Here is a 25,648-nt window from a genome sequence, read left to right on the forward strand (position 1 = left end):
CTGTATTTTGGAATTTGACTATCAGCTGAAAACAGATCCAACTTGCTACCACAGACTTGAATATCAGTGGTACCTCCCAGTAATACTTTCGTACTAATACTGCTTGTACTACCTTGAAATGCTAATGCCATAGGTGTTATATCAAAGTTTGAAGGAGAAACAGCAGAGCAAAGATGGTCATATCAAATAGAGACAGTAGAGGGGCACAATTTTTTTACCCAAAATGAGTTCAATATTTGAGGCAAAACATCAAGTATTAATGAAGACTATTTTTAGGTTAAGTTATTCCCTCAAGCACACTCAGCTGACATTAGAACCAATTCAGGTGGACACAAAGTTTACTGGGCAAAATTCTTAATTTCTTTTCTATTACCCTTTTCATAACTTCCAGTGATAAGATTTATAAAGTAGAATTTTGTTGTTGTTATCTTTTAAAGGAGAGAAATCTTAAATACCCAGCAAATTCCCAATTATTACACACTTGTCATTTTCTAACTGGGTGTGCCTGGCAGACACATAACAGTGAGCAAATTCCAAGTTCATTTTCACATTCATTTAGTCAACAAATATTTACTAAGCAGTAACCATGCCAGGCACTATGTTGGGCATTTAGTGGTGCACAAAACAGGCATGGTCCCAACAATGATCCATGCAAGGTTCTTAGTGTCAGCTCTCACTAATCTTAGGCAAACCTCATACTTCCCTGGCTTCAATTCCCTCATTTGTCAAATGATAACATGAGATGATTTTACCATTTTCCATTTATTTCAGTGAGATAGTCATAAAATATCTCATCTGAGCCTCACAAGTATCCTGAGTTTGGCAAGACAGGCATCACTGGTCTCTGAGGTCCCTTTTAAATCTAGCATTTCCATGATTCTACAACCATTCCCTAAGGAGGGCAAGCTGGAGTTTCATAGATTCTCATAGAGGAAAGCATTGACTATCTTTTCTTTAGAGTTTCACGAATCCTAAAGATAATTTCTTAAGCAAAAGAACTAACAGTTATGCTTTTTGTCAGAAAAAAAAAAGAAAAAAAAAAAACTACAGTCACCCCTAAAGATTCAAGATTGTATTAATCAAGAAAACAAAGGAGGTGATAGACTTACCATCAGAGGAGGGTGGTGTGGTCCCAAGTGGTGTGGCTGGGGTTGTTGGAGCAGGACTGACAGGGGTTGTCACCAAGCCCATTTCTGGATGACTCTGAAAGAGAACACGGATAAGGATAAGAAAAGAAAGATTGCAGGTGTCCTCTGCGTAACCTTTCTGGTATTCCTGGCCTCATAAACAGACAGAAACTCACTGAGGAGAGACTGCTTCTCCATTTCATTCCTATTAGTACCTGATTACTGTTGATGCTTGCTAAACTCTAATAAACTCTGCAGGCTAGTTTTCTTTAAGTAACTAAGTTCCCATTATGTAAGTTTACCTACAGAACCATATGAATAAAAAACTGGGGTAAACAAATACACAGAAATATTCCACACACAAAAAAGGGCATTTGCAATCCTATCTGAACCTGAGAAGGGACTATTATCTGATCAACTCAAAACATATCTACAGACTATTCTGATGACCACATAAGTCAACTAATAAGTGCAGGTGAGCCAAAGGGATAACAGATATTACAAGAAGGGCTTTGCAGAGGGCAGCCCTCCTTGTTCCACTACAAAAAAGAGTGTACGGGGTGGGAAGGTAGAAACATGGGCGGAGACATTCAATAGTGACCAAAAGAGATGACTCCTCTTTCCCTTACCTTCCTTAGCCATCCTTGCCACATCAGCTCTTGAGAATCAGGCTCCCTTCTCCCCCCCAATAGTTTTACCAGATTTTACCCTCCTCACTTTTTCCTTTAAAATCAATTACAGAATCTGGAGAGCTAACAAGGAACATCATGAGAATCATGGATAAAGCCTCATGTGATCATTCGTGAAAAATGAGAACTGCTAAACCAACAAACCAGACCCCCAAACCAGCACACTGCTTTTTGACCTTATTTTTGTTGTTGTTGAAACTCAGTGGCTCGCATACATAACTACCTTTTGAGAAAAAAGCATAAGTACACTTTCCCTTAAAAGAAAACTTCATACATAATTTAAACAGTCTGACTTTAAAAACACTTCATCAATTTTTAAAGACAGCTTTCAGGGCAGCACTTGAGTTCTCAGCCTATTTTAGCTCCTTCTGTACCAACAACTTAGGACATCCCTTAGGCAAGTGACCCAGTACTCAGGATTCTATGACTTCCTGCTTTCAATATTTGTTGACCGTTTTTGTTTTTTTTTTTTTTTTTTTTTGGTTAACAGCTAACCTTATGTTACATGGGATATTTTGTACTTTTCTTCTCTGGAAATGGATGAGATAATAACATAAGTGACATGGCCTATTTTTTCTCTGGTTGTAATTCCACAGAGGTTTAGGAAGCAGAAAGCCTGTTAAAAAAATCCGTATAGGCAGATAATACTAAGGGATTTCCAGTGAGCAAAATGAAATAATCTCAACTCATTTGGGTTAGAAGAATCAGTCAACTGGTCAAGACCATTAACTTGGCATGTTACCAGTTCCATTTCAGCACCAGATGGAAACATACTTATTTAAGGAGAGCATGAAGCAAAGGCAACTGATGCAACTCTTTAGTTACTAACTACAGCTCACCAATGCAAAGTAGAGTTTACATGAGCACAGCCAGATAGGCTTTTCAATGGAGTGAATCTGTATGAAAATCAGAGAGAAAAAGAACTGAAGTTTTTAATATAACCAACCTGGGCTAACACTGTGATAAAGTTGCGATTTAAATGAACAGCTTCGTAAAGTGCCAGAAGGATGGCCTCATTGGTTCTAAAGAAAAAGAGAGCAAATTGGAGAGTCTCTTATAATGAAGAAGGTAGAAGAAGGTAAAAGAGTATAATCATCAAGATAAGATTTCACCCCAACTCCTCATTAATCCCTTTGAATTTCTAATGCTCCATTATCTCCTTTTTCGGCTTATTTAAAGGAAATACAGTCGGCACTTTAATTCCTTAGATCTGTTCTTACCTACTTCACTATTTCCCCCTTTCACTTTTTCACCCCAATCCAGTTAAGTTATTAACTGGCTCAGACACCAAGCCCTCTTTATTTCCTTTCAGAGATAGCTGGGAACAGTTTTATAACTTCTTAGAGCTCAATACATGCAAGTTCCATTATTATTTTAAACTCAAGAAACATTTGACAGATCATCAAAAAAATAATCTGAATCTGCAGAGATGAAGTTTCACACTTTCATATCCAGTAAGAAAGTCCACACTGAAGTTCAAGTCACCGCACAAGAATGTCAGGCACTTACTGAACTGAGATTTTCTCATGGGCATCTGCTATGAACATGCTGCCCACCTGTGGAAGAAAAGGGGAATTGCAGAGTTATAGCAGGGAAATGTGAGAGGAGCTCTGGGCACTACAAAGCCTTTAATCAGTGAAAAAAACAAACTGCAGCATGAGGGAATCCTGGCCCACCAGTCACACACAACAAAACCAGCTCACTTTGAAGATCTTAAAAGAATCATAAGTCATGAAACTCCCCTAAACTGTCTTTGCTTAAAGGGACTTAAAAAAAATCATCCCAGTACTTTTGTCCAGGTCTCCTATGTGTTAGTTCAGTAACCACTGACAACAAGTAAATGATAACTTAAACATCTTCATCACTTTGCCTCTGTCCTGGAAGGTGCTTATCTGAAACAAACTAACTCACAAAAAGCATTACAGAAAGCAGGCTGTTCATCCAGCACAGAGTCGTCTTTGGGGGATTATTTGGGTTTCAGACCAGAACTATTAAATCAACGGTCAGCAACCTTTTTAGCATCAGGGACTAGTTTCGTGGAAGACCATTTTTCCATAGACCAGGGGATAGGGGGATGATTTCAGGATGATTCAAGTGCATTACATTTATTCTGCACATTTCTATTATTAATGTATCAGCTCCACCTCAGATCATTAGGCATTGGATCCCAGAAGCTGGGGACCCCTAGTCTAAATGAAACCTACTATACATCTTTCACATCATGAAATCTTTTGTTTGTGTCCTAGGCAGGACAGCTGAATAAGCAAATGGAATAGGTTGCCTCCAATATATGAGATATCAGAGGCAGAGACAGATGCCCATCCTTCTAAAATTGCCTTTTCCACCTATTTGTTGATGCCCAAATCCATGCAGCCGGAGCTCCATTTATTTGGTACAAAACTTTTTCTTCTTGGCTAAAAGGCAAAGGTCCCTGGAAGCAATATGATTATATCTAATGCATCTAATCAAATACTGATACAGCCCTCACATTGTTTTAACATCTGAGGGACTACCCATTTGTGCTTCAGAATTAAAGAGCTTATCATTTCCTTTCCTTGAAAGTAGGTTCTGAGAATGAAAAAAGCAGATTGCAGGGGAAAAGTTGCCTTTTGGGTGGTGGGGGTGGGGCGGGGCCTGCTGTTCCTTACAATGAACTCAAAATCTGTCTTGCCCTAGGGCTGATTACTTCAATACTAATACTCAAGAACACAGACTTTCTGAATCTGCCTAAATTCTGAGACCTTAGATTTACCTCTTAAAAATTAGCCCCAGATTATCTGGCCTAAAATACCTACCATGCTAAGGTTGACATACCTTGCTCAAGAGTCTTGCAAACTGAACCAATAATTTTCCCAAACCATGGAGCCCTCAGCCCAGATCCTAAACCTTTAAGATGAGTGGTTCGGATCACTGCACCAATCCCTCAACTCCAGGACCAGCTACAAATGATGAAGGGGTCACAGCAGCCAGCCAAGGATCGCTTATGGTTGGACTCAGATCTAAACCCTCTATGCTGTGTTCCATACCTGTCCTCAAACAGAGCCAACTGTCTTTTTTTTTTTCTGGTTCTTTTTTTTCTGAGCCAGTTCTTCAGGAAGCAAAAGTCTGGCTTAATATGAACCTTTTTTTTTTTTTTTTTTGTAGCCTTAAAAAAATTGAATTAGGGACTTCCCTGGTGGTCTAGGGGTTAAGAGTCCACCTTGCAGTGCAGGGGACATGAGTTCAATCCCTGGTCAGGGAACTAAGATCCCACATGCCTCATAGTAACTAAGCCTGCATGCTCTGAAGGTGCAAGTGGAGAGCCTGTGTGCCACAAGCCAACACAGCCAATAAATTTAAAAAAAAAAAAATTGAATTAATTTGGGAAAAAAAAAAAAAAAACAACCCAGCCCCAGAGAAATCAGAGCTCTTCTTTGCCCTGCCTCACTTGGGTTTGGAAATCACTAGAAGAGATATAGTTCTCCAAAAAATCTGCTATGAACAGCCTCTCTCCCCTAATCATCATTATCTCAAATATCTAAACTTCTGAGTCCAGACTTGTCTACCCCAGAAGATCTCATATATTTTTGAACAGGGGAGAGAAAAAAAAAGACAAGTAGGACTTACCATATTTGTTAAAGCAGAGAAAAAACCGCTCTGGTGTTCTTCTTCCTTGTCTTTATACTGCCTGAACAAAAATAACTAAATTCAACTTTAGTGTTATTTATCACATATGTCTTTGTCCTTGGCATACTAGGTAATCAGGGCAGCTCACTGGCAGAATTTCACTGACTCCAGAAAACAAAAACGTTCTAACTACTGAGCCTCTGCAGTTTGCCTTGCAAGCTAAGAGGCACCCATCTGCTCTTGAGGTAGCGTACACCAAAATGCCCAGCTACTTCAGGAGAGACTTAGAAAGCAAGCTGCAAAAGTGTGAAATGCTCTAACATATGGCTGATCCAGTTATTTCCCAAACAGACTATTACTTGAAAAGTGTGGCAGTAAAATTAAGGCTGTAACAGTGAAAATCTTGTTTGTTTTTGAAGGAAAAGGAGGGGAATCTGTGAGCTCAACTATTTGTGGAGATGGGACAGATTTGAAATTCCAACACCCAATTGTACATGAGGAAAGTCTGGAAAGGAGTAAGAAAGATCCTGCCTGGCCCTTGCCAGGATTAGATACAATTCTGGTTTCCATTCAATGAATACCAAATCCTCCCTATCCGCAGCAAGGGTGGGGGGAAAGCAAGAATCGAAGAAAAGAGCCCCCAGATAGACAGGACTCTGAGAAACTGCAGTTAATTACTGATAAAATGAGAATTCAGCGCTATCTCTTTTCTTCCTTTCTATAAGCATACAAAAAAGAAGCACCACTTCACAACCTTTTTTTACATAGAAATGGTATTTAAATGATACATTGAGCTAAATGGAATAGCCTGCCTGTGGCTGGAAAATTTGTTAAAATGCTCTGCAATAAAATGTCAAAGGTTGCAAAAGAATGTTTAATGTTAAGAGTTGCTTAAACAAAAGATAGACACTAATGTGGTGGCTACTTTTCTCCTAGTGTTAGAAGCAACCCCTGCTAAAGCCATCAAGTCAAGCTAGAGCAAATGAATCTGCCAGTAGCTATACCTCTGAATACTCTTCTAGGATAGGTAAGGGATGTTCACCCAAGAACTCTTAACAAACCTGTACCTGACTCAACCAGTTCAAATGAAACTGAATTCAGATTGACTTACCTGTTGTACTCAGATAAAGCTTGAGCAATCACAAGCCCCATTCCCTAGAGAGAAAAAAGACACCACAGGTGAAATAAGGGTCTGGTGGTGATGCTATGACTAGACCACGGAAAACACTAATGACGGTCCAAACCCAGCAAGTTTTACCTGAAAGTAGGCAACAAGGACAGAAATTCTGAGAGACTTGTCAATGGATGAAAAGGAACTTCTCTGGAAAGATTTTTCTGATCTAATTACATTACTTAATGTTTCTAGATATAATTAAAACAGAATAGCAAGAGTTGAAACAGACCAGCCCAGACCACCGACAATTTCACTGGGGACATTGTCACCTCAAAAGAAAAGACTAAGTTAGAATCTTTAAACAAAAAGCTCTCAGATGTCTCTAAAAACAACCCACAATAAAAGTGACAACGAGTCCCACCTTAAATGAAGGTACATACAGACAAGCCACTCTCTTTCAGACCACAGGAAAACAGTAGTGTAACAGAAAGAAGCATCCAATAAATATTAAAGTAACTTATCAACCTTCCCCCTAGAACCCGCTAAGCATATCACAAAGATCAATTAAGGCCATAAGAATGAATCATGTGTGCTTTTTTTTTCCTTCATAAGTGAAATTAAAACGAAGAGGGCAGACAGAAAGAGAATAAAACCATACACCTGGTCATCTTCTTCCTCCCTATATTGAGGGATCAAGTTTTATTTTCCAAACCTCCAAGGATATATGTACCAGATATTACATCATCCTCCACAGTTCAGCTTCATCAAGGCAGGCTGTAAATATAATCTGACTAGTTCTATAAGAACTCTCCCAACATTTAGTCATCCAAGCCTTTTTTTAAAAATTTCAGTTTTATTGAGGTATAACTGTAAGATATTTAAAGTGATTTGACATACCATCTAAATCTTACTCTTAGAAATGTCACTTCTTGACTCTGTAGGATAATCAAGCTCAGCATACTAGAACATGAAGTATAACTGACCATTTCATCATAATTAGCAAGCAAATATCCCCTCAAACCTTCTTTCCATGAGAAAATAGAAAACCATGGATAGTAGCACAATGCTCTAAAAAGAAATACCTATTCCCTCTTTATAGCCAGATGAAATTAACACAATAGTTTCCTACTCTCTGTTCTAAATATCCAATTAAAGTAAGGCCAACAAAGGCAAGTAATTAAAACACAAGAATCCAGATACTCACATTGAGGGTGGCTTCATCATCCACAATAGACAGCTTCACAATATAAGGATTCACAGACTATTAAACAAAAGAAGAGACTGCAGGTGAGTGTGACCTAGTTAAGAACCCATTAGTTATTTAACAAAGTGTTAACAAAAATCCTTCCAAGACGCTCTCTCTAGAGTGATGTTCCTAATACCTATGCCCAACTATCTTGCCAGTTGACTTCCTCCATTTCCAGTAAATCTTTCTGTGCATGGGCATTCGCCAAGCACGCATAGACAGACAGACACACACACATCCCCCCCAAGCATGTGTACGTTTACATGCACACACACACACAATTCTATTCTACCTGCATTTTCCTCTAGGCTGAATCAGCTCAGGCCTTTGCCTCTTCTCTCATGTTTCCCTCTTCTTTCTAGAAGTAAGTGAACACTCCACAACACTCACTTTGTCCTATCCTGACAATAATTTACTGAGTGCATAGGGACAGCTGTCATTTGGGGGACATAAAAGCTCCCCTGACGTAAGGCACAAATGTGTAAGTTGCTAACTTACACCCTCATTCCAAAGGCTCCCTAACCATTCCACAAACTATATCCAAGGACTGATTCACCCACCCGTAAAACAAAGCCACCTTGGGGGTGGAAAGTGGCAGCTGCTTAACAGCCAGACAGGCCATTTATGGATCCAATACCCAAATAACACTGCAGGGGAACTGAAAAGAAAGATGTAATTACCCAAACTACAATCTGGTCAGGACACTGGGATTTAATGATTGTCCCATCACTTAAAGCACTGGAAGATTTCTTGAGTTTTTCCAGATTCAATCTCAGCTGGGTAGCATATGGAAATGGACATATATTTAAACTCATTAAGCAACTGGGCCATCTCCTACCGATGGGATGAGAACCAACGACCTGCTCACCTTAAAAACATCCCCCACGTGATATGTGAGGAAAGACCCTCTACAGCTCAGGCATGAATTCTAACCCAAGAGAAGACAGAACAATAGTTCTTAGATTAACAGCTTTTACAGCAACCAAGAAAACACATCACTGAGAAACTTGGAAATCCAACTAAAAAGCTAACCCCCATTTCCTCAGACTTTATTAATCAAGTTCCTGAGGTCATCTTTCTAATGTCAGTTGGGAATAGAGAAAGAGAAGCTTTGCTATTTTTAACAGCCAAATGTTTATAAAGTTTTCTACAACCCAATTCAAGGAGGTAAAACCCACTTCATTCATTACTTGATCTAACAGATAAAGGCTCTCAACGCTTCTTCCTCTAACAACAATGCTGATGCAACAGACTTCAGATAAGATCCAAAGCAAGCTGATCCTTGGAAATGAAAATCAGCAGTGGGCTGACCTGGAGATGCCATCACGATGAGATCTACAGTAGAAGAAGCAGGCAACTGTCTCTTAGCACAATTTTTGAAACTCCTACTTACTCACCTTCCCAAAAGTAGACTGTCTCAGGTACTAATAAGGACCACCTGATTACCAAGAACAACCACTGCATTAGCAACTGTTGAGGAAAAGGGGTAAGGTGGCTAAAATTAAAGGTTTTAAGTTCCAGCTCCTCCACTTATTAATTGTGACGAGGTAGGCACGTTAACAAACCTAAGCTCAATTTTCTTCATCTGTAAAGTGGGGAATAATATTTCTTTCCTTGGGGCTGCTATGAAATTTAAAAAAAGTTAAATCTTCAGCACAGTATCTGGCATATAATAAGGGCTCAATTATTGGTAGTTATATTTTTTCTCCTGACATTTTTATCACATTCAAAACAAGCTCTATAAGGAAAAAAGAGAAAGAACAACTCAAAACCAGACACAATAAACAATTTTGTAATATCTAGGAAACATCATGTTCAGGGCAGCAGTTGGGGGCTGAGTCACTTCATTTCAGAAGACTTAGCCAACCCAGAAGGCCAAGATCTTAAAGCTGTGAAAATTTCTATCCCAGCAGACACTGATTTTCCTTAACACTACCTATTCTGCTGGTCATGTTTTAAAACTCAAGACAATCTACTTTTCATCAGCAAGTCAGAATTACAAACTTCACAGAATCACTCTAGTAGAGTCCAGCATTTATTTGATCTAAACCATACTTAACAAATTTCATTGCGCTTCCCTAGATCTTTCTCCTCTCCCCCAATGCCCCCCCCACCCCCCGCCGCATCTTGTAATCTCTTGAGATTAAATGACTAAAATGAAGTGAGGAAGAACTACTTTCATTCCTTAAGTTCAACACCTAATTTGCCTTCTCTGTGTTTAGCTGGACACGGAGCCTCTCTGGCACCCTCTGCACCTTTCTGGAAAGGTTACAACTTACCCCATTGGTCATGGGACCAAATGTGGTGGTAACTAAAATGTTGGTTCTCCCAAGCACACCCTCTTGTATTTTGCATAAAACTTCTCCAGCTTTCAGTTTTGCTGTGTTCATCTAGAAATTCCTCACACTCCTGTCAAAAACGTTCCTGCTCCATGGTCACCAGGTTTCCTTAATGGTTTCTGGTGAGTGACTTATATCAAAAGCTGCAAAGCCCAGATAAATTATGCCTACCAGCTTGCCCTCGCCTACTATATTAATTCTTCTGGGGTTTCTGACAGACCAGAGATGCATACCTCACTCTAGAAATATGATTTTCTCCAGCTCCACGGCCATGTCCAATTTTTCAGGCTGACATTTCAGAAAGTCTTACTGGGCTGAACCAGGGTTCTGTTCACATTCAGAGAAACTAAGCCACTGTCTCAGAGTGGCCTGCATCCAGCAGAATGTTCTAAAAATATTCATTACTGATGATGGGGCTTTAATATCACACATAACTCAACTCTCTTTAACTACCTTCAGCATTTTTTCTCAGCTATTTTTCTTGCTGTTGTAATAAGGCCCCAGAGGCAATTACACATGACAGAGATCAAAATGGCTACCATGCTGGCCCTTCCAGATCACCAGCAAAACAGGTGTTGGTGATAAATTACTTATTTATTAGTAGCTCCGTACACCATTCATCAGTTCCTCTGAGACAAAGAAAACAATCAATTCCTGGGGTTTATAACACATTAACACTGCTCCATATTCTAGCCCCTCTTTAAGTACTACTTTCTCACAGAATCCTTTCTTTCATATCCCTCTTTGTAAGAATAAGCTCCATATTTTATGTTACCCATCACTTTTAACATATCAAAAATCACTAAGTGAAGATCCAGAAGCTCAAAAATGAAAATATTCCCTCCAGTTGGCCCATCTGTCATAGTATTCAAAGAAAGTAAAAGTGAAGTCGCTCAGTCATGTCCGACTCTTTGTGACTCCATGGACTGTAGCCCACCAGGCTTCTCCATCCATGGGGTTTTTCAGGCAAGAATACTGGAGTGGGTTGCCATTTCCTTCTCCAGGGGATCTTCCCCACCCAGGGATCGAACCCAGGTCTCCCACATTGAAGGCAGATGCTTTACCCTCTGAGCCACCAGGGAGTGAGAATGTCATAGTATTGCTGCTGCTGCTGCTGCTGCTAAGTCGCTTCAGTCGTGTTCGACTCTGTGCGACCCCATAGACGACAGCCCACCAGGCTCCCCTGTCCCTAGGATTCTCCAGGCAAGAATACTGGAGTGGGTTGCCATTTCCTTCTCCAGGGCATCTTCCCCACCCAGGGATCCAACCCAGGTCTCCCACATTGAAGGCAGATGCTTTACCTTCTCAGCCACCAGGGAATGAGAATGTCATAGTATTGCTACTTATTAAATAAAGAAAGTCAAGTTGCCTCAATGTAGCTTCTGATTTCTGGCTTCAGTAAAGCAGTCCTAGTGTCCAGGACCCAGTACCAAATACTCCCTGCAAAGCAACCCCCAATGAGGTTCTGGCCTTCCCTAAGTGGTCCCCTTTCTTTCCAGTGTATTCTACCTTTTGAGGAGAATCAAGTAGATGACCAACCCAAGTATAAATCTTTGAGTTCAGCTCTTTATCTCAAAATCTATAAATCTGTCCCTAATTCAAATGCAAAAAAAACTCCAGAATTAATATGGATAAGGCTCTGTCTTCAACTTCCATCAAAATCAAAGAGAGTCCCCAGACCAACAGTGATATTTATACAAATCAACTGAGTACATTATGGAAAACTAGTATATAAGTTGAATGTTTCAAAACAGATGCATTAGGTCAGTGGTTCGCAATCCCCTGAGCATCACACTCAATAGGAGATCTTAAAAAAAAGAAAACAAGGTCCCATCACCTAAGAGATTCTGATTTGGTGTGCAAAGAGTAAGGCCCCGGGACTCCCCTTGTGGACCAGTGGTTAAGACTCTGCACTTCCACTGGGTGGGGGCATGGGTTTGATCCTTGGTTGGGGAACTAAGATCCTACATGCCATATAATATGGCTAAACAAATAAACAAATAAATAAAGAGTATGACCCAGAAACATCTTCTTTTTAAAAAAAATCCTGGTGATTCTAATGATAAGCTGGGTTTGGGAACCACTACATTAAGAAAGATTTACTCACTTTATTAGAAGTTACACCACAGGATTCCTTTAAACAGCTATAACCTCTACCCTAGGAATCTAACATAGGACTTTTAGAATTTAATTTATCAAAATTAATCTATATACCATTTACCAAGAAAATGTCTTCTACATTAAACAAAATTACTAGGAGTGGTCACATTTAGGAAGATTATAGAAAAACAGCAGCTGTCCATTAAGAGACTCACTTACCTCATATTTTCTATAGTTCACTAGCAAAGCCAAGAGGACAACAGCATCATACCCATGTTCCCTACGACTCGGCGGGTGGGAGAGTATCTGTAACCAGAACCACCAACAGTGAGAGTGCTTGAGGAGGCAATTTATCCAAAAAAGAAAAAGGCAACAAGGGAACTGACCTACCTGTAAAATTGCTTCAAATATGCTGTTGATCATTACATATTCCAAGATAGTGTTCTGGCTGATGTTATCTGTCACCTGAATACAATAAAAGGCTATTTAAAATCTATACTAAGACACTGATATCTCAGGTATATCTCCTCACCTAGTATCTAACACAAACAGAAATGTTAAAACATTCTACCAAATACTTAGTAGATCTTTCATAAGCATCCCTAAAGCCACCAGAGCCTGAAGAGATAAGACACTAGAAGGGTAACAAATTAGCAAATTAAAACTTCCTAAATTTTTGACCTTCTCATTGTTTCTCTTATACCCTCACACAAGCATTTGCCTAAGTTTCTTGGGTTTCATTCCCCAAATGAACAGGAAGTCCTTTATGATCCACAAATTTTCAAGAGATTGCAGGGAAAGGAAATCACCTAAAATTAAAGGATAACATCCTAGAAGGTACAATCCAGCTTCCAGGTATAAAATCAAGGTCAGAACAAATAAAAATATTCAGCATCACAAAAAGTATTTCCAAATGAGACCTGATGAGAAGGTCAAAATCTGACAATACAGAAGAGAGCACTTTTCCAGGACTGGTACAGGTTAAAAATGTCATCAGTTTCTCCAATGAGCAACTTTTAGGAAGCAGAAGTCCATACAACTAACTTCCTTCTACACAAACACAGCAGAGTGACGTAAAGATCCAGTAAAGATTTTTCTCTTTTCCTTTCTAACTTTGGCCTCAAGATTTCAAATTTGCCCCTGTTGTCGATTCACACCCTTGACAAAGAAACATATAGATGGGTCACTTACTGTCACTAAGCAGAGGAGAAGTTTCAGACATAAGCTCTTCAGACTTTCAGAACCTTCTGCACAGAGCAATGAATCCAAACTCTCCATGAGATTCTGAGAAAGAGACCCATTAAGTATTAAACCATAACAAATAACATTTCCACCATGTCTTTCCCATACTCTGGGTTATGTTACGCAAGGTAAAGTAAGAAACATTAAATGAAGCAACCATCTCGTTGCCTGAGGCCTAGGCCTTGCACGATTAGATGAAGAAAAGGAAGACTTCTAAGTCTAGTTATTTTGAGGAAAAAGCTTTAGGACAACTGCACAGAATAATAAAGAATTCACTATTCTACCAAATGAATGTTTGCACCCTATCACCCTTTAGATAAGAATGAAGTAAATTTTTCAAAGATTAATAATGATTAAATAATATATCTACAAACTAAAAACAATAAGTAATAACCTAAATAAAATTAAATTCTATTAAATAAATTTTAAAAAATAAACGGTTAAGCTAAAGGTTAATAAAAATAGTTAAATAAGTAAGCATATTTCATTATTTGATAAAGAAAGCGTATCACTTGATGCAGGCACACTCAACAAATAACAAAAAGATAACATCACTACTAGCTATTCACTGGCCACGTGCACTATCCAACAAAGTTGGCCCGTATTCATCCTGGTCAAGTCTACTAAACAAAATGATCAGAGCTTATCACTTGTACGAACAATCAGCTGTCATACCAAATATAGTCAAAAGATGAAACCCTTAGATACTACAAAAGAAAGAAGAAAAAAAGAAATTTTTTCATTAAATAAAGGAGGAAGATGAATGGAGAATACAGATTTAGCATGTTGGAAGGTTGAGTGAATATTCAAAATAAGCTACTTCAATTCAACAAATATGTAGATTCTATGTGCCAAATTTAATGTTTTCAAAGAAAACTAAAAAATAAGACAACGACCTTTGCTCTCAAGGCGTTTTTAGTCTAACAGGAGAGAAAAATAAGTAAACAGTTTTAACTTAATGATTACTATGACAGAAATACATATGGAGGAAAGGAATTAGCTGTGATGTTACCTATTCCAGGACTCCTAAGGGACAGGTTGTACTTTGAAAAATCAGTAGGAATTAATTAAAACTTCAGAAGGAAAGGAATTCTAGACAGACATAAGCATGATCAAAGACACACAAGGAATGAAAACAGTCCTGGGTGTGCAGCTGGAATACAAGCAGTTTGTTATTATGGAAAGGTGAGGCACAGTGATGAGAGATGCAATTTGAGAAATAAATAGAAAGAAGATCACAAAAGTTATATATAAGGCTAATGAGGAAGTTTGGTCTTTATCCTTTCAGTGACAGGAAACTAATGAAGGATTTTAACCAAGAGTTGAGTGTTAAGATACATCACTCTGGTGCCAGTGTGGATGACAGATTTAAAGATGTTAGGTCTGGAGGAAGGGAGAAAAATGAAGACTAACCTATCAGTTTTCTGAGGATGGTTGCCATGTCTGATTTGCCTCTGTATCCCCAGTGCCTAGCACATAGGAGCCTAATAAATGTTTGTCAAAAGAATGAAGGCAGGGAATTTCCTGGCAGTCCAGTGGTTAAGACGCCACACTTCCAATGCAGGAGACAAGGGTTCAATCCCTAAACAAAGAACTAAGATCCCACATGCCATGCAGTATGGCCAAAAAAAAAAAAAAAAAATGACTCCAGGTACTAAATCTTTGTGCACTCCTAATGGCATATTTGTAATTTTTTAAAAATAACCTATTCACTATAAGGATTCTTTTGCATGTGCTGTGCTGTGTTTAGTCACTCAGTCGTGTCTGACTCTTTGTGACACCATGGACTGTAGTCCGCCAGGCTCCTCCATCCATGGGGATTTTCCAGGCAAGAACACTAGAGTGGGTTGCCAAGCCCTCCTCCAGGGGATCTTCCCAATCCAGGGATCAAACCCAGGTCTTCCGGGTTGCAGGTGGATTCTTTACCATCTGAGCCACTAAGGAAGCCCATTCTTTGGCACAGAGATTTCTTTATTTTAAATTTAGCGAATGAGAAAATACGAGTTCTTCAAAGTTCATATTATGAACAGCATTCACTGAAGATAGTGACAGTACTATAAATCAGGTATCTAATATGTGATCTGTACCCAAAATAGGTAAAGAACTCTTACAACTTAACAATAAAAAGACAAATAATTCAATCTACAAATGGGAAAAGAATTTGAATAGACATTTCACACACACACACACACACACTGCTGGGGAAAATGTAAAATGGTATCGCCACTTTGGTAAATAGTTTGGAATCTCCTCAAAATGTTAAGCATAGAATTACCATATGATCCAGAAATTCTACTCCTAGGTATATACCTAAGAGGATTAAAAACATATGTCCACATTTACAAGCACTTCATAGCAGCATTATTTATAACAGCCAAAATGCTGAAACATCTCAAATGTCTATCAACCGATGAACGGATAAGTAAAATAATATGATACATTCATACAGTAGAATACTAAGCAGCCAAAAAAAGGAATGAAGTACAAGGTACAACATGGATGAACCTTGAAAACATTAAGCTGAGTGAGAAGCCAGACACAAAAGACTACATATGATATGATTCCATTTATATGAGAAGTACAGTAGAGGTGAAGCTATAGAGATATAAAATGTATTAATGGTTGCCAGAGGCTGGAGAGAAGAAGAAATAGGGAATGACTGATAATGGCATATGTTTTCTTTTTGGGGTGATGAAAATGTTCTGAATTAACAGTGGTGATGGTTGTGCAGCTGCATGAATATACTAAAAACTACTGGTTATACACCATAAAAGGATGAACTGTATGATATGTGAATTACATACTGATAATGCCATTTCTCAAAAGGCATCAAACAGTAGAAATGAGAATTCTGGTAAAATCAGTGTTAAATAAGAAAACTTAAAAGTTTAGAACTAAAATATCCTTGTGTATTAATTTGTTACCTTCTATTTAAATTCTTACATGCTTTTAAGAATGTATGGTCATGATGTAAATCACAAGTTTCTCAGTCTTTATCCTCCAGGGAAAAGATGCCTCAATACAAATCTGAATTTCAAATTTCGTTTATTAAAGGATAAACCAAATCTGTAAAAATATCCAAATTCAAGGCCAATTCAATCATTTATGTCTATCTGAGTTAGATGACTAGAACATCTAACTGTCTGCAGATGGTATTCCTCAACAGCTGTCAGAAGCAGACACCCACAGGCACATCTGCAGCTTATGCCTCACCTTCATGCACAGCTCCGCCTTGTCAAAGCCCATCAGCATGTTGATAATGTCAAACCCAGAGGTAGACTTATTCTTTTGATGGACTCCTCGAATGAGTGCACACAAGGTCTGCAGAGATGAGAGAAAGAATTCTTTCTAGAAAGAAAGTCTCAAAATGAAAAGGGCATTGGATCAGTAGCCTCACACTACAACCTCAGAACCTTCTCCTATAGCTGACAATCAACTGCTCTGTGCTCTGAGTGCCAGAATATAGTCGGGGTCTTAATATGACATGAAATCTAGACATGAAAAGAGGAACAGCATCTGAAACTGTCATCTTTTTTATTCTTTTCTGGCCATCCTCTTTTTAAAAATTACATTGCAGACAAAGATTGGAAAGTGATACTCAAAAATAAGAAACTGTTTTTGAGCTTGAATCATAGGGTTAATAGACCTTGCCCTTATTTAAAATTAATTTTAGAATTTACAAAATAGCTTATCATCTTTAGTAATTATTTTTAATAACTATAGAAGACCCTGTATGATAACAACTGATCAATTTAAATCTTAAAAATTCATTACAATTCCCATCTACTACTTACTAACTGTGTGAGCCTGGACAAATCAGTTAACTTTTCAGTGCCTCATTTTTCTCATCTATACAATGGGATAATAAAAGCATTAATCTCATAGGGATGATGTGAAGACTATGTGAATTAATACTGTACGGCACTTAGAATAGTCCTTGGAACTTTGTTAAAATTCCTGGACTAGCCTGGAACTTAACTTTGTTAAAGCTCAATAAATGTCAATTATTACAATAATGTACTATAATTCTATGGTTCACCAAGTGACTTAATGTCAATATATTTCCACTGAACTAAAAAGTTTACAATTCATGCCCCTACAGCAAGTCACTGTAATAACAGGAAGTACAATTTCCAACTTTCATTTCAATTTGCAATGAAGAGGTCACAACAATTGTGATGCTCAAAATGTAGAATTTACTGTCCAAAAGTTAAGAAAGGTACAGGATAAACATGGTCCTTCTTTCTGGGGCATCAGCTCAAAAGGTAATTTCTACATTCTACAAAAGAGAAAACCGGAGATCACAAAGTGATCTGCCCAACTTGTAAGTTAGAAACTTAAACCCCATCTACCAAAAGTTCCAATAAAATTCTTTACACTGTCATGACTTCTTCATATTCTACACTTGTCAATCACTACCCTAGGTACTCAGCTCAATCTAGGCTACACTGGAGCTACTGAACTATAAACTTTAGAAATTTTGGAGAAAAAAAAGAAATTTTGCCCCTCACTCTTTCAAAAAAATTTACTTCTAGAACACTACCTGCACTGATCTACACACTAGGAACAAAGTATTGAATAAAACCATCTTTACCCTCAAGAAGACTATAATGTATCCCACCAGCTCAATGTTAGGCATAACAGTAATTGAAGAAATAATTATTCATGAATCTTCCACATGATAATGCCACTTAGCATTAAGAACAATGATTCTTAATGTTTTTAGAGTTACTGACCGTTTTGAGAATCTGATGAAAGCCCGCTCTCCAAAAATATGTACATATACACATAATGTACATATATAATAAAATATTACATAAAACTACAGGGAGTCAAGGACCTTCTGAAACCTCAGAATAAGAACTCTTGATCTAGTGAGAAAATACTGTTTATATAAGAAAACACTAGCTATTTAATTAAGAAAGTCTCATGATTTTTGCTGTAGACTAAGCACCCTTTCTGGAGTTTCTTCTCTATCTTTTACTTTCCTTCAAGTAATAATAAAAATTCTGTCAAACAATCCACCTTGGCATTAGATCAAATTATACAAATGGACAAGATTACTACTATAGACATCCATTTGTTTAACTAGGAAGATAGCTAAATAAAACATAGCATAGATGTTTGGTTACTTAAAGAAATAAAGGGAAAAAAGCCTCAAGCCTAAGGGTAATTTTAGGTTCCTCAAGTTCCAATAGATGTATTACAGTTTATAAATAAGACTTCCCCATTCTCCCAGCCATGTACCTGCAATGCATTAACCACTCGAATTGGATGTTCCTCTCCCAGAGCCTGGATGCAGTGTTGAAATAAGCAATTAATATTGTCCTTGATCTTCATTAACTCCTCACCATCAAGAGATTCCAACTTGCCTTCTAGGTACTCTAAATTCACCTAACACGGAAACAATAAGGGCCTGAGTACATTTTTAGTGTAACACCTAGAACACATGTGAAGGCAATCTCAGTTACCAGGAAAATCCACAGATGCCATGAAGTCTTACCTTCATGAGGAAGAGCTCCTCCCAAAACCGAGGACTGCACTTACTAGGGTCCTCTGTCTGAAACCAGAAGATAAGTAGATTCAATATACCCAGCTAACACCAAAGCATTAAGAACACATTTGAAAGAGTCACTATATGCCTTTCATAGGGTCAATCTTACCTCTCACAATTAACTCTGAAAATGCTTGGTCATTCCAAATAGCTGTAATGGGGAACAATTTGGGGGGGGTCCCCAAATGGAAGACATTGTGTATGGATATATATTCCCTGCACCAGAAGTTAAATGACTCAAAGAATCTCCCTCAAATCTTCCTCTTCTTAGCAAGAAGTGAAGAACCAGTTAGTCATATTCTGATACATCCCCATTGTACTTTTATGGGTGCTCAGTTTTCAAGCCCATTCACATACATGAAATACAACAGCCCAGTGAGCCAGGTAGGGTAAATATTATCACGATTCTCCTTTTAGGAAAGAGAGTCCACAGAATTACAAAAGATATGCAACTCCTTTTACAAGAGTAACATGTTTTACACATTTACATGTACTACTTATGACCAAGATTTCAGAAGTTAAATATATATGCAGGGTATCTAATTACTCTAAACTTCCATGAAGGGGTATATTTTACAACACTGGCCTGGACCACGGTCAATACACAGTTCTGAAGACCCAAAGAAATCCCCAATCTAATTGCTAATAATTCGTTAGTCATCTCATAGTGTTGGAGGATGAGACAACCTAACTAAGAAATTGTTCTATCCACTAACAACTTGAGACAGAATGTAACAGTGCATCTTTTTAAAACATCTGGACCAAAAAAACAAACAAAAACCAACAACAACAAAAAAACAAAAACAAAAAATATCTGGACCATAGAATTCTAGGGAACTTAGGATAGAAAGGTCCTTAAGTCAAATCATAAGGAAGACAACTCTTAAATATATTCAGAAAGAGTAATCCTCTTTTAATTGTTTTACCCAGCTAGAGGCAACAATCTATAAGAACAACATAATAACAATCTATGTTAATTAACACATGATCATAATTTCTACTATGAGAGAGCTTACTCTCACCCTTGTTCTCCTTTTCCCTCTGAAGAACTAGAAAGTAGCAGGCAGAGGTGAGGTTAATTCTCATTTTGGAACAAGAAACTGAGTCAAGCTGTGAAAAATGTCAGAGCTCCAGGCCTTACCATGAAGATCTCATCATACATCAGCACCACTTTTTCCTTCAATGGTTTTTTGGAGGCTGAAGATTTCCGGAGCAAACCCCCTCGCTTCTCTACCTGTGCCATGGTGAGAGAATCTGTGAAAGAAAGCCACAGTTAGTGCTAGAAATGCTAAGATGTTGGAGATAGTATTGAAATACCTCTCAATGGGAAATTTCTAGGAAGAAGAAATGATAAATAACCATGACATAGATTTTGTGCATTTGTCCAACATCCCCTCCTCCGACCAGGTAATTTCAAGGTTTAAATCATAACTTGGTCTACAGCAAAACACATTTTACATCCTTAAAACATGCCAGTGGACAAGACTTAAAGAAGATCCAAAACCAAGCAGGAAAGTGTAACTAGCTCCCTCTGCAATAGGTCTGGTCATATATTTGAGGTTGATGGAGGAAAGCCTGCAAAGCACACACTGCCCACAGACTGATGGTGAAGTTAAATTTCAAGTATTGATTGAGCTTAGGACCATTAAGGCAGGAAGTGTGCTGCAGACTGATGTACTCCATTGATTTCCCCAAAGTAAGTAGGTCCTCCTCACTGCAAAGTACTTGGCCTTCACTGTCATATAAATCACTCTGGACTTGACTGCCTTCAGAAATTCCTCTGCAAAGAAACCCAAGGCAGAAAACAGTAGTTAAAAGACCAAAAATTAAATTAATCTAAAAATAACCAAATATAACTCCCTTTAAATTTAATTATACGTACACATACATATAACTTCAGTGTATTTTTTAATTCTCTATAAAAGCAGTTCCACAAATCATGCCCAAATTTTCCCAACTTGCTTCAAGGAATCCTCAATTTTTTCCAAGTGAGAACTTGAAATGCCACAGGTCTCCATATGGATTTACACATTCTCTCACTTCCCCAACTTTTTCTTCTGTTGACAAAATTCCTCTCTGTCCCTTAAATCTTAGGCTTTAGTTGTGAAACTTAATTTTATCCAATGGCAAGTATGGATGGTAGTAAAGAGACTGATTTCACTTTCAGACAAATCCAAAGCAGCAGAAAACTAATCTTGTTCAATGACATTTGGAAAATATACACTATGTTTCAAATCAAAATCAAAACTTTAATGAAGAGATGAATCCAACAGCATAAAAGACTCTGTCTCAGATATCATCTTTCTCTAATACGTATAGCCCCAAAGGAGATGCATTTTTGAGCTCTAAAAGCACAGAAAATTTCCTCACTAGATGTTATGCATCCTTAGCACACGGACTGTATCTTATACCTTTTTCATAAGCACTTGGTTTGCAGTAAATGTTCAGTATATGCCTGTCACTGAGAAGTCCTACGTCTAACCTACAATTTTAGTTAGACCTAACTCTATCAAAGCCTCACTAAGACCTCTTATTCCTTTATGATCCAGAGAAAACTGAAGGAAAAAATAACAACAACAAAAAAAGAGAAGATTCTTTCAGGCAATTTACACTCTATTGATCATCGCTTTGCCTTAAAGCATGAAATAGAGGCTCCACTCAAAACATTCCTGTGTCTTTTAAATAGGTTGTTAAGAGGAAGATGTCCTTATCGGGGGAAAATAAGTTGGAAATCAAGAGGATTCTATTAAAATAAATCAAAAGCAATGCAATTCTAAGCTTAGTGAATATAGATCTTTCATGTGCTCAGCTTCAACCAGTTGATTAACAGGAATAGTGGGAACCAAAGTCCCTGGATGTGAAAAGCACATGTTTACAAACATCTCCTTCTGAGGATTTATAATTACGTTACAGCTAATCAATGTCCACCCCAAATCTAATAAACTCACTTTTTCTATTTCGGAATCAATACTTTCTAATAAGCAAAAGGGAATAGGAGAGGAAGGAAAAACAATTTCAACCAGAAGTACCAAATTTCCTAAGAAATTAAATTCTTTTCATCACTCTCCTTCCATCTGGAGCAGGGGTAAATTCAACGAAGGGCCTCAACTCATTATTCTCTGTCATCATCACAGGCACCTGGAATTTACCACCCAAGCTGTCTCAAGTGTGACTAGAAACTGACAACATAAAAGTCCCCTCCTTTTGCCAGCACCTCTACCCAGTGAGCACAACAAAGAAGGGTATTTCTAGAATGCAGACTGGAAGAAGCGTACAACTCTTAAAAAAGTCTTTCTGGGGTCTCAGAAAATGAAGCCTGTGCTCCCAAATTTGAAAGTAAAATATCTGACTGGTAGAGCAGTAAATTGCAGTACATCGGTAATGTAAGTGTAATCTGTTTATATCCTCTCGGTGTTTCTTTCCTCTTTCACAATCCTCCCCTATTGTAGACAGAACCAGCAGCAGCTGAGCAGCAGCCAGACATAACAGAACAAACAGCCAGCAGAACTGAGACTAGAACACAGCTCTCCCAAGCAACTAGATGACACTGAGTAAATCATTGTGCTTCTCAGTTTCCTACAAGTAGAGGACTGGACTAGACATATTATCTAATGAGTCTCTCGGCATCCCTGAAATGCCACAAGCACAAAAGGAACACCTAAATATTGTAAAGCTCTAACTGAGGCACTAAGGAGTTACAAAAAGGAAACTCCAAACTGGATCCTCTAGGAGCTCAAATCTATTAGCAGAGACAGGCACAGAACAACCCATGAAGTGTTAGCTGCTCAGTCCCATCCGACCCTTTGTGACCCCATGAACTGTGGCCCACGAGGCCCCTCTGCCCATGGAATTTTCAGACACGAATACTAGAGTGGGTTGCCATGCTCTTCTCCAGGGGATCTTCCTGATGGAGGGACTCAACCCAGGTCTCACATTGCAGGCAGGTTCTTTACCATCTGAGCCACCAGAACCCATGAAGAAGTGAAGTGAAGTGAAGTCGCTCAGTCAAGTCCGACTCTGCGACCCCATGGACTGTACCCTACCAGGCTCCTCCATCCATGGGATTTTCCAAGCAAGAATACTAGAGTGGGTTGCCATTTTCTTCTCCAGAACCCATAGCACAAGGCAAAGCATGAGAAAGTAATAAAGTACAAAGAAAATGCTGTGGACTACAAGGAAGAGAAAGAAGCATTCTATGACTACGCTATGACCTCTGTTGGTCTGGGCTTTTAAATCCTTCTAGTGAAGGAGCAAATACAGCAAAGCCACAGCAATCCCACAGAAATGTCATCTTAGGCATGAATACAGTTTCTGAGAAACAAGATATAGTAGACAAAGTAATAAAAAATAATCAGGCAATTTTTCAATGCTAATTTCACCTACCACCAAACTTAGGAATGGCTTTAAATCCCCCAAACTCAATGGTAAATCAATGAAGTCTTTCATTCCTAAACCTCAGGAATTGCTGGTCCCATGACCTGCATACAACTTCTCTCTGAAAAACCCAAGTCATACAATAAGAACTATATCTTAAAGCAATCCAGTTACAGACTTCTTAAATGCACGTCACTTCACACCCCTACAGCATAAAATAATTAAATATCAAGATTTTAAAACCTAAAGTCAAAAAATAAATAAATAAAACCTAAAGTCAAATACTTCCAGTGTTTCACAATCAAGGAATGTTAGTTACACTTAACAAGTTATTCATTTATTTTACTGTCTTCTTAAGCACAATATATGCCAACTCTAGTATCAGAAAATTAATTTAATAGAAATTCACTCTTATTTCCAAAGTGATCAGTTAATCTATTAAAGTCTCGGTATTGTATCTACATGAGGTGATGAAGGTTAAAAAACTAAATCTCTTGAGGTAATCATTTCACAATATACGTAAATCAAACCATCATGCTGTACACCTTAAACTTACACAGTGACATATGTCAATTATTTCTCAATAAAACTGGGAAAAATATCTTAAAAAGTCTTCGGTCTTAGTCCAAACTATTATACACTCATTCTATAAGTTTCCTTTCTCTTCCTGGCTTCAATTTGCCCATATGTGCTGGACTGCAAGAAGGCTGAGAGTCAAAGAATTGATGCCTTCGAATTGTGGTGCTGGAGAAGACTCCTGAAAAGTCTCTTGGACTACAAGATCAAACCAGTCAATCTTAATCAACCCTGAATATTCATTGGAAGGACTAATGCTAAAGCTGAAGCTCCACTATTTTGGCTACCTGATGCAAAGAGCCAACTCACTGGAAAAGACCCTGATGCTGGAAAAGACTGAAGGAAGGAGAAGAAGAGGGTGGCAGAAGATGAGATGCTTAGATAGCATCACCGACTCATGTGTGCCTGCATGCTCAGTTACTTAATCGTGTCCGACTCTTCACAACCCTATGGTTCCTCTATCCATGGAACTCCCCAGGCAAGATTACTGGAGTGGGTTGCCATGCCCTTCTCTAGAGGATCTTCCAGACCCAGGGACAGAACCTGCATCTCTTACATCTACCTGCACTGGCAGGCGGGTTCTTTACCACTAGCACCACCTGGGAAGCCCAGCATCACTGACTCAACGGACATGAATTTGAGCAAACTCTGGGAGACAGTGAAAGACAGGGAAGACTGGCATGCTACAGTCCATGTGGTCGCAAAGAGTTGGACATGATTTACTGACTGAACAACAAACAACAGCAAAGGCCATGGCAAGAAGCCATGGCAAGAATGTGCAGAAAAGGGAACCCTGTGCACTGCTGGTGGGGATGTAAATTGGTACAGGCACTACAGGAAATAGTATGGATGTTCCTCAAATACTAAAAATAAAACTACCATGTGACCCAGCACTCCCACTTCCATATATATCTGAAGAAAATAAAGTCACCATCTTGAAGAGATGCACTCTCATGTTCACTGCAGCATTATTCACAATTAAAAAAAACATGGAAATAACCTAACTGTCCATCACTGGACAAATGGATAAAGAAAAGGTGGTATATACATACAGTGGAATATCATTCAGCCATAAAAAAAAGAAGGAAATCTTGCCATTTGCAACAACACAGATGAATCTTAAGGGCAGTATGCTAAATGAAATGTCAGACAGATAAAGACAAATATTGTTTGTTGCATGTGGAATCGAAAAAAGCAAAACAAATAGAAATTGAGTAGACCAGACTGGTGGTTGCACAGGGGATGGGGAATGGGGCAAATGAGAGATGCTGGTCAAAGGGTACAAACTTCCAGTATTAAGACAAGTAAGTTCTGGGAATCTAACATAAAACCTGGTGACTGTAGTTAACAATACTGTATTATATATCTGAAAGTTGCTACATTAAATATTAAATGTTCTCATCACAAGAAAAAAAGAAAAAAAGTGACCATGTGAGGTAATGGATGTGTTAACTAACTTTATCACTGGTAATGATTTCACAATATATATGTATATCAAGTCATTATGTTGTATACCTTAAAGTTATACAGCATTAAACATAAATTGTGTGTGTGTGTGTGTGTTAGTCGCTCAGTCGTGTCCGGCTCTGTAGGACCCCTTGCACTGTGGCCTGCCAGGCTCCTCTGTCCATGGTATCCTCAGGGCAAGAATACTGCAGTGGGTTGCCATTCCCTTTGCCAG

The 25,648-nt window shown here is 38.4% G+C and overlaps 1 protein-coding gene across 2 annotated transcripts in view; it reads right to left on the reverse strand.

Moving 5' to 3' along the window:
- ARMH3 (armadillo like helical domain containing 3) overlaps window positions 1–25,648 on the reverse strand; it is a 175,051-nt gene that overhangs the window by 140,785 nt on the left and 8,618 nt on the right. For both annotated transcript variants that reach the window (XM_065923189.1, XM_065923190.1), the window contains exons 2-14: window positions 20,159–20,271; window positions 18,967–19,023; window positions 18,711–18,857; window positions 16,677–16,784; window positions 13,413–13,505; window positions 12,612–12,686; window positions 12,441–12,527; window positions 7,741–7,797; window positions 6,534–6,577; window positions 5,423–5,483; window positions 3,326–3,372; window positions 2,763–2,838; window positions 1,110–1,203 (exon numbers count right to left, since the gene is read on the reverse strand). In XM_065923189.1, the coding sequence (XP_065779261.1) occupies window positions 1,110–1,203; window positions 2,763–2,838; window positions 3,326–3,372; window positions 5,423–5,483; window positions 6,534–6,577; window positions 7,741–7,797; window positions 12,441–12,527; window positions 12,612–12,686; window positions 13,413–13,505; window positions 16,677–16,784; window positions 18,711–18,857; window positions 18,967–19,023; window positions 20,159–20,260 (1,048 nt within the window). In that variant the 5' untranslated portion in view covers window positions 20,261–20,271. The remainder of the gene's footprint in view (window positions 1–1,109; window positions 1,204–2,762; window positions 2,839–3,325; window positions 3,373–5,422; window positions 5,484–6,533; window positions 6,578–7,740; window positions 7,798–12,440; window positions 12,528–12,611; window positions 12,687–13,412; window positions 13,506–16,676; window positions 16,785–18,710; window positions 18,858–18,966; window positions 19,024–20,158; window positions 20,272–25,648) is intronic.

The sequence above is a fragment of the Muntiacus reevesi genome, chromosome 2, assembly GCF_963930625.1.
Source record: "Muntiacus reevesi chromosome 2, mMunRee1.1, whole genome shotgun sequence".
Classification (NCBI taxonomy): domain Eukaryota; kingdom Metazoa; phylum Chordata; class Mammalia; order Artiodactyla; family Cervidae; genus Muntiacus; species Muntiacus reevesi.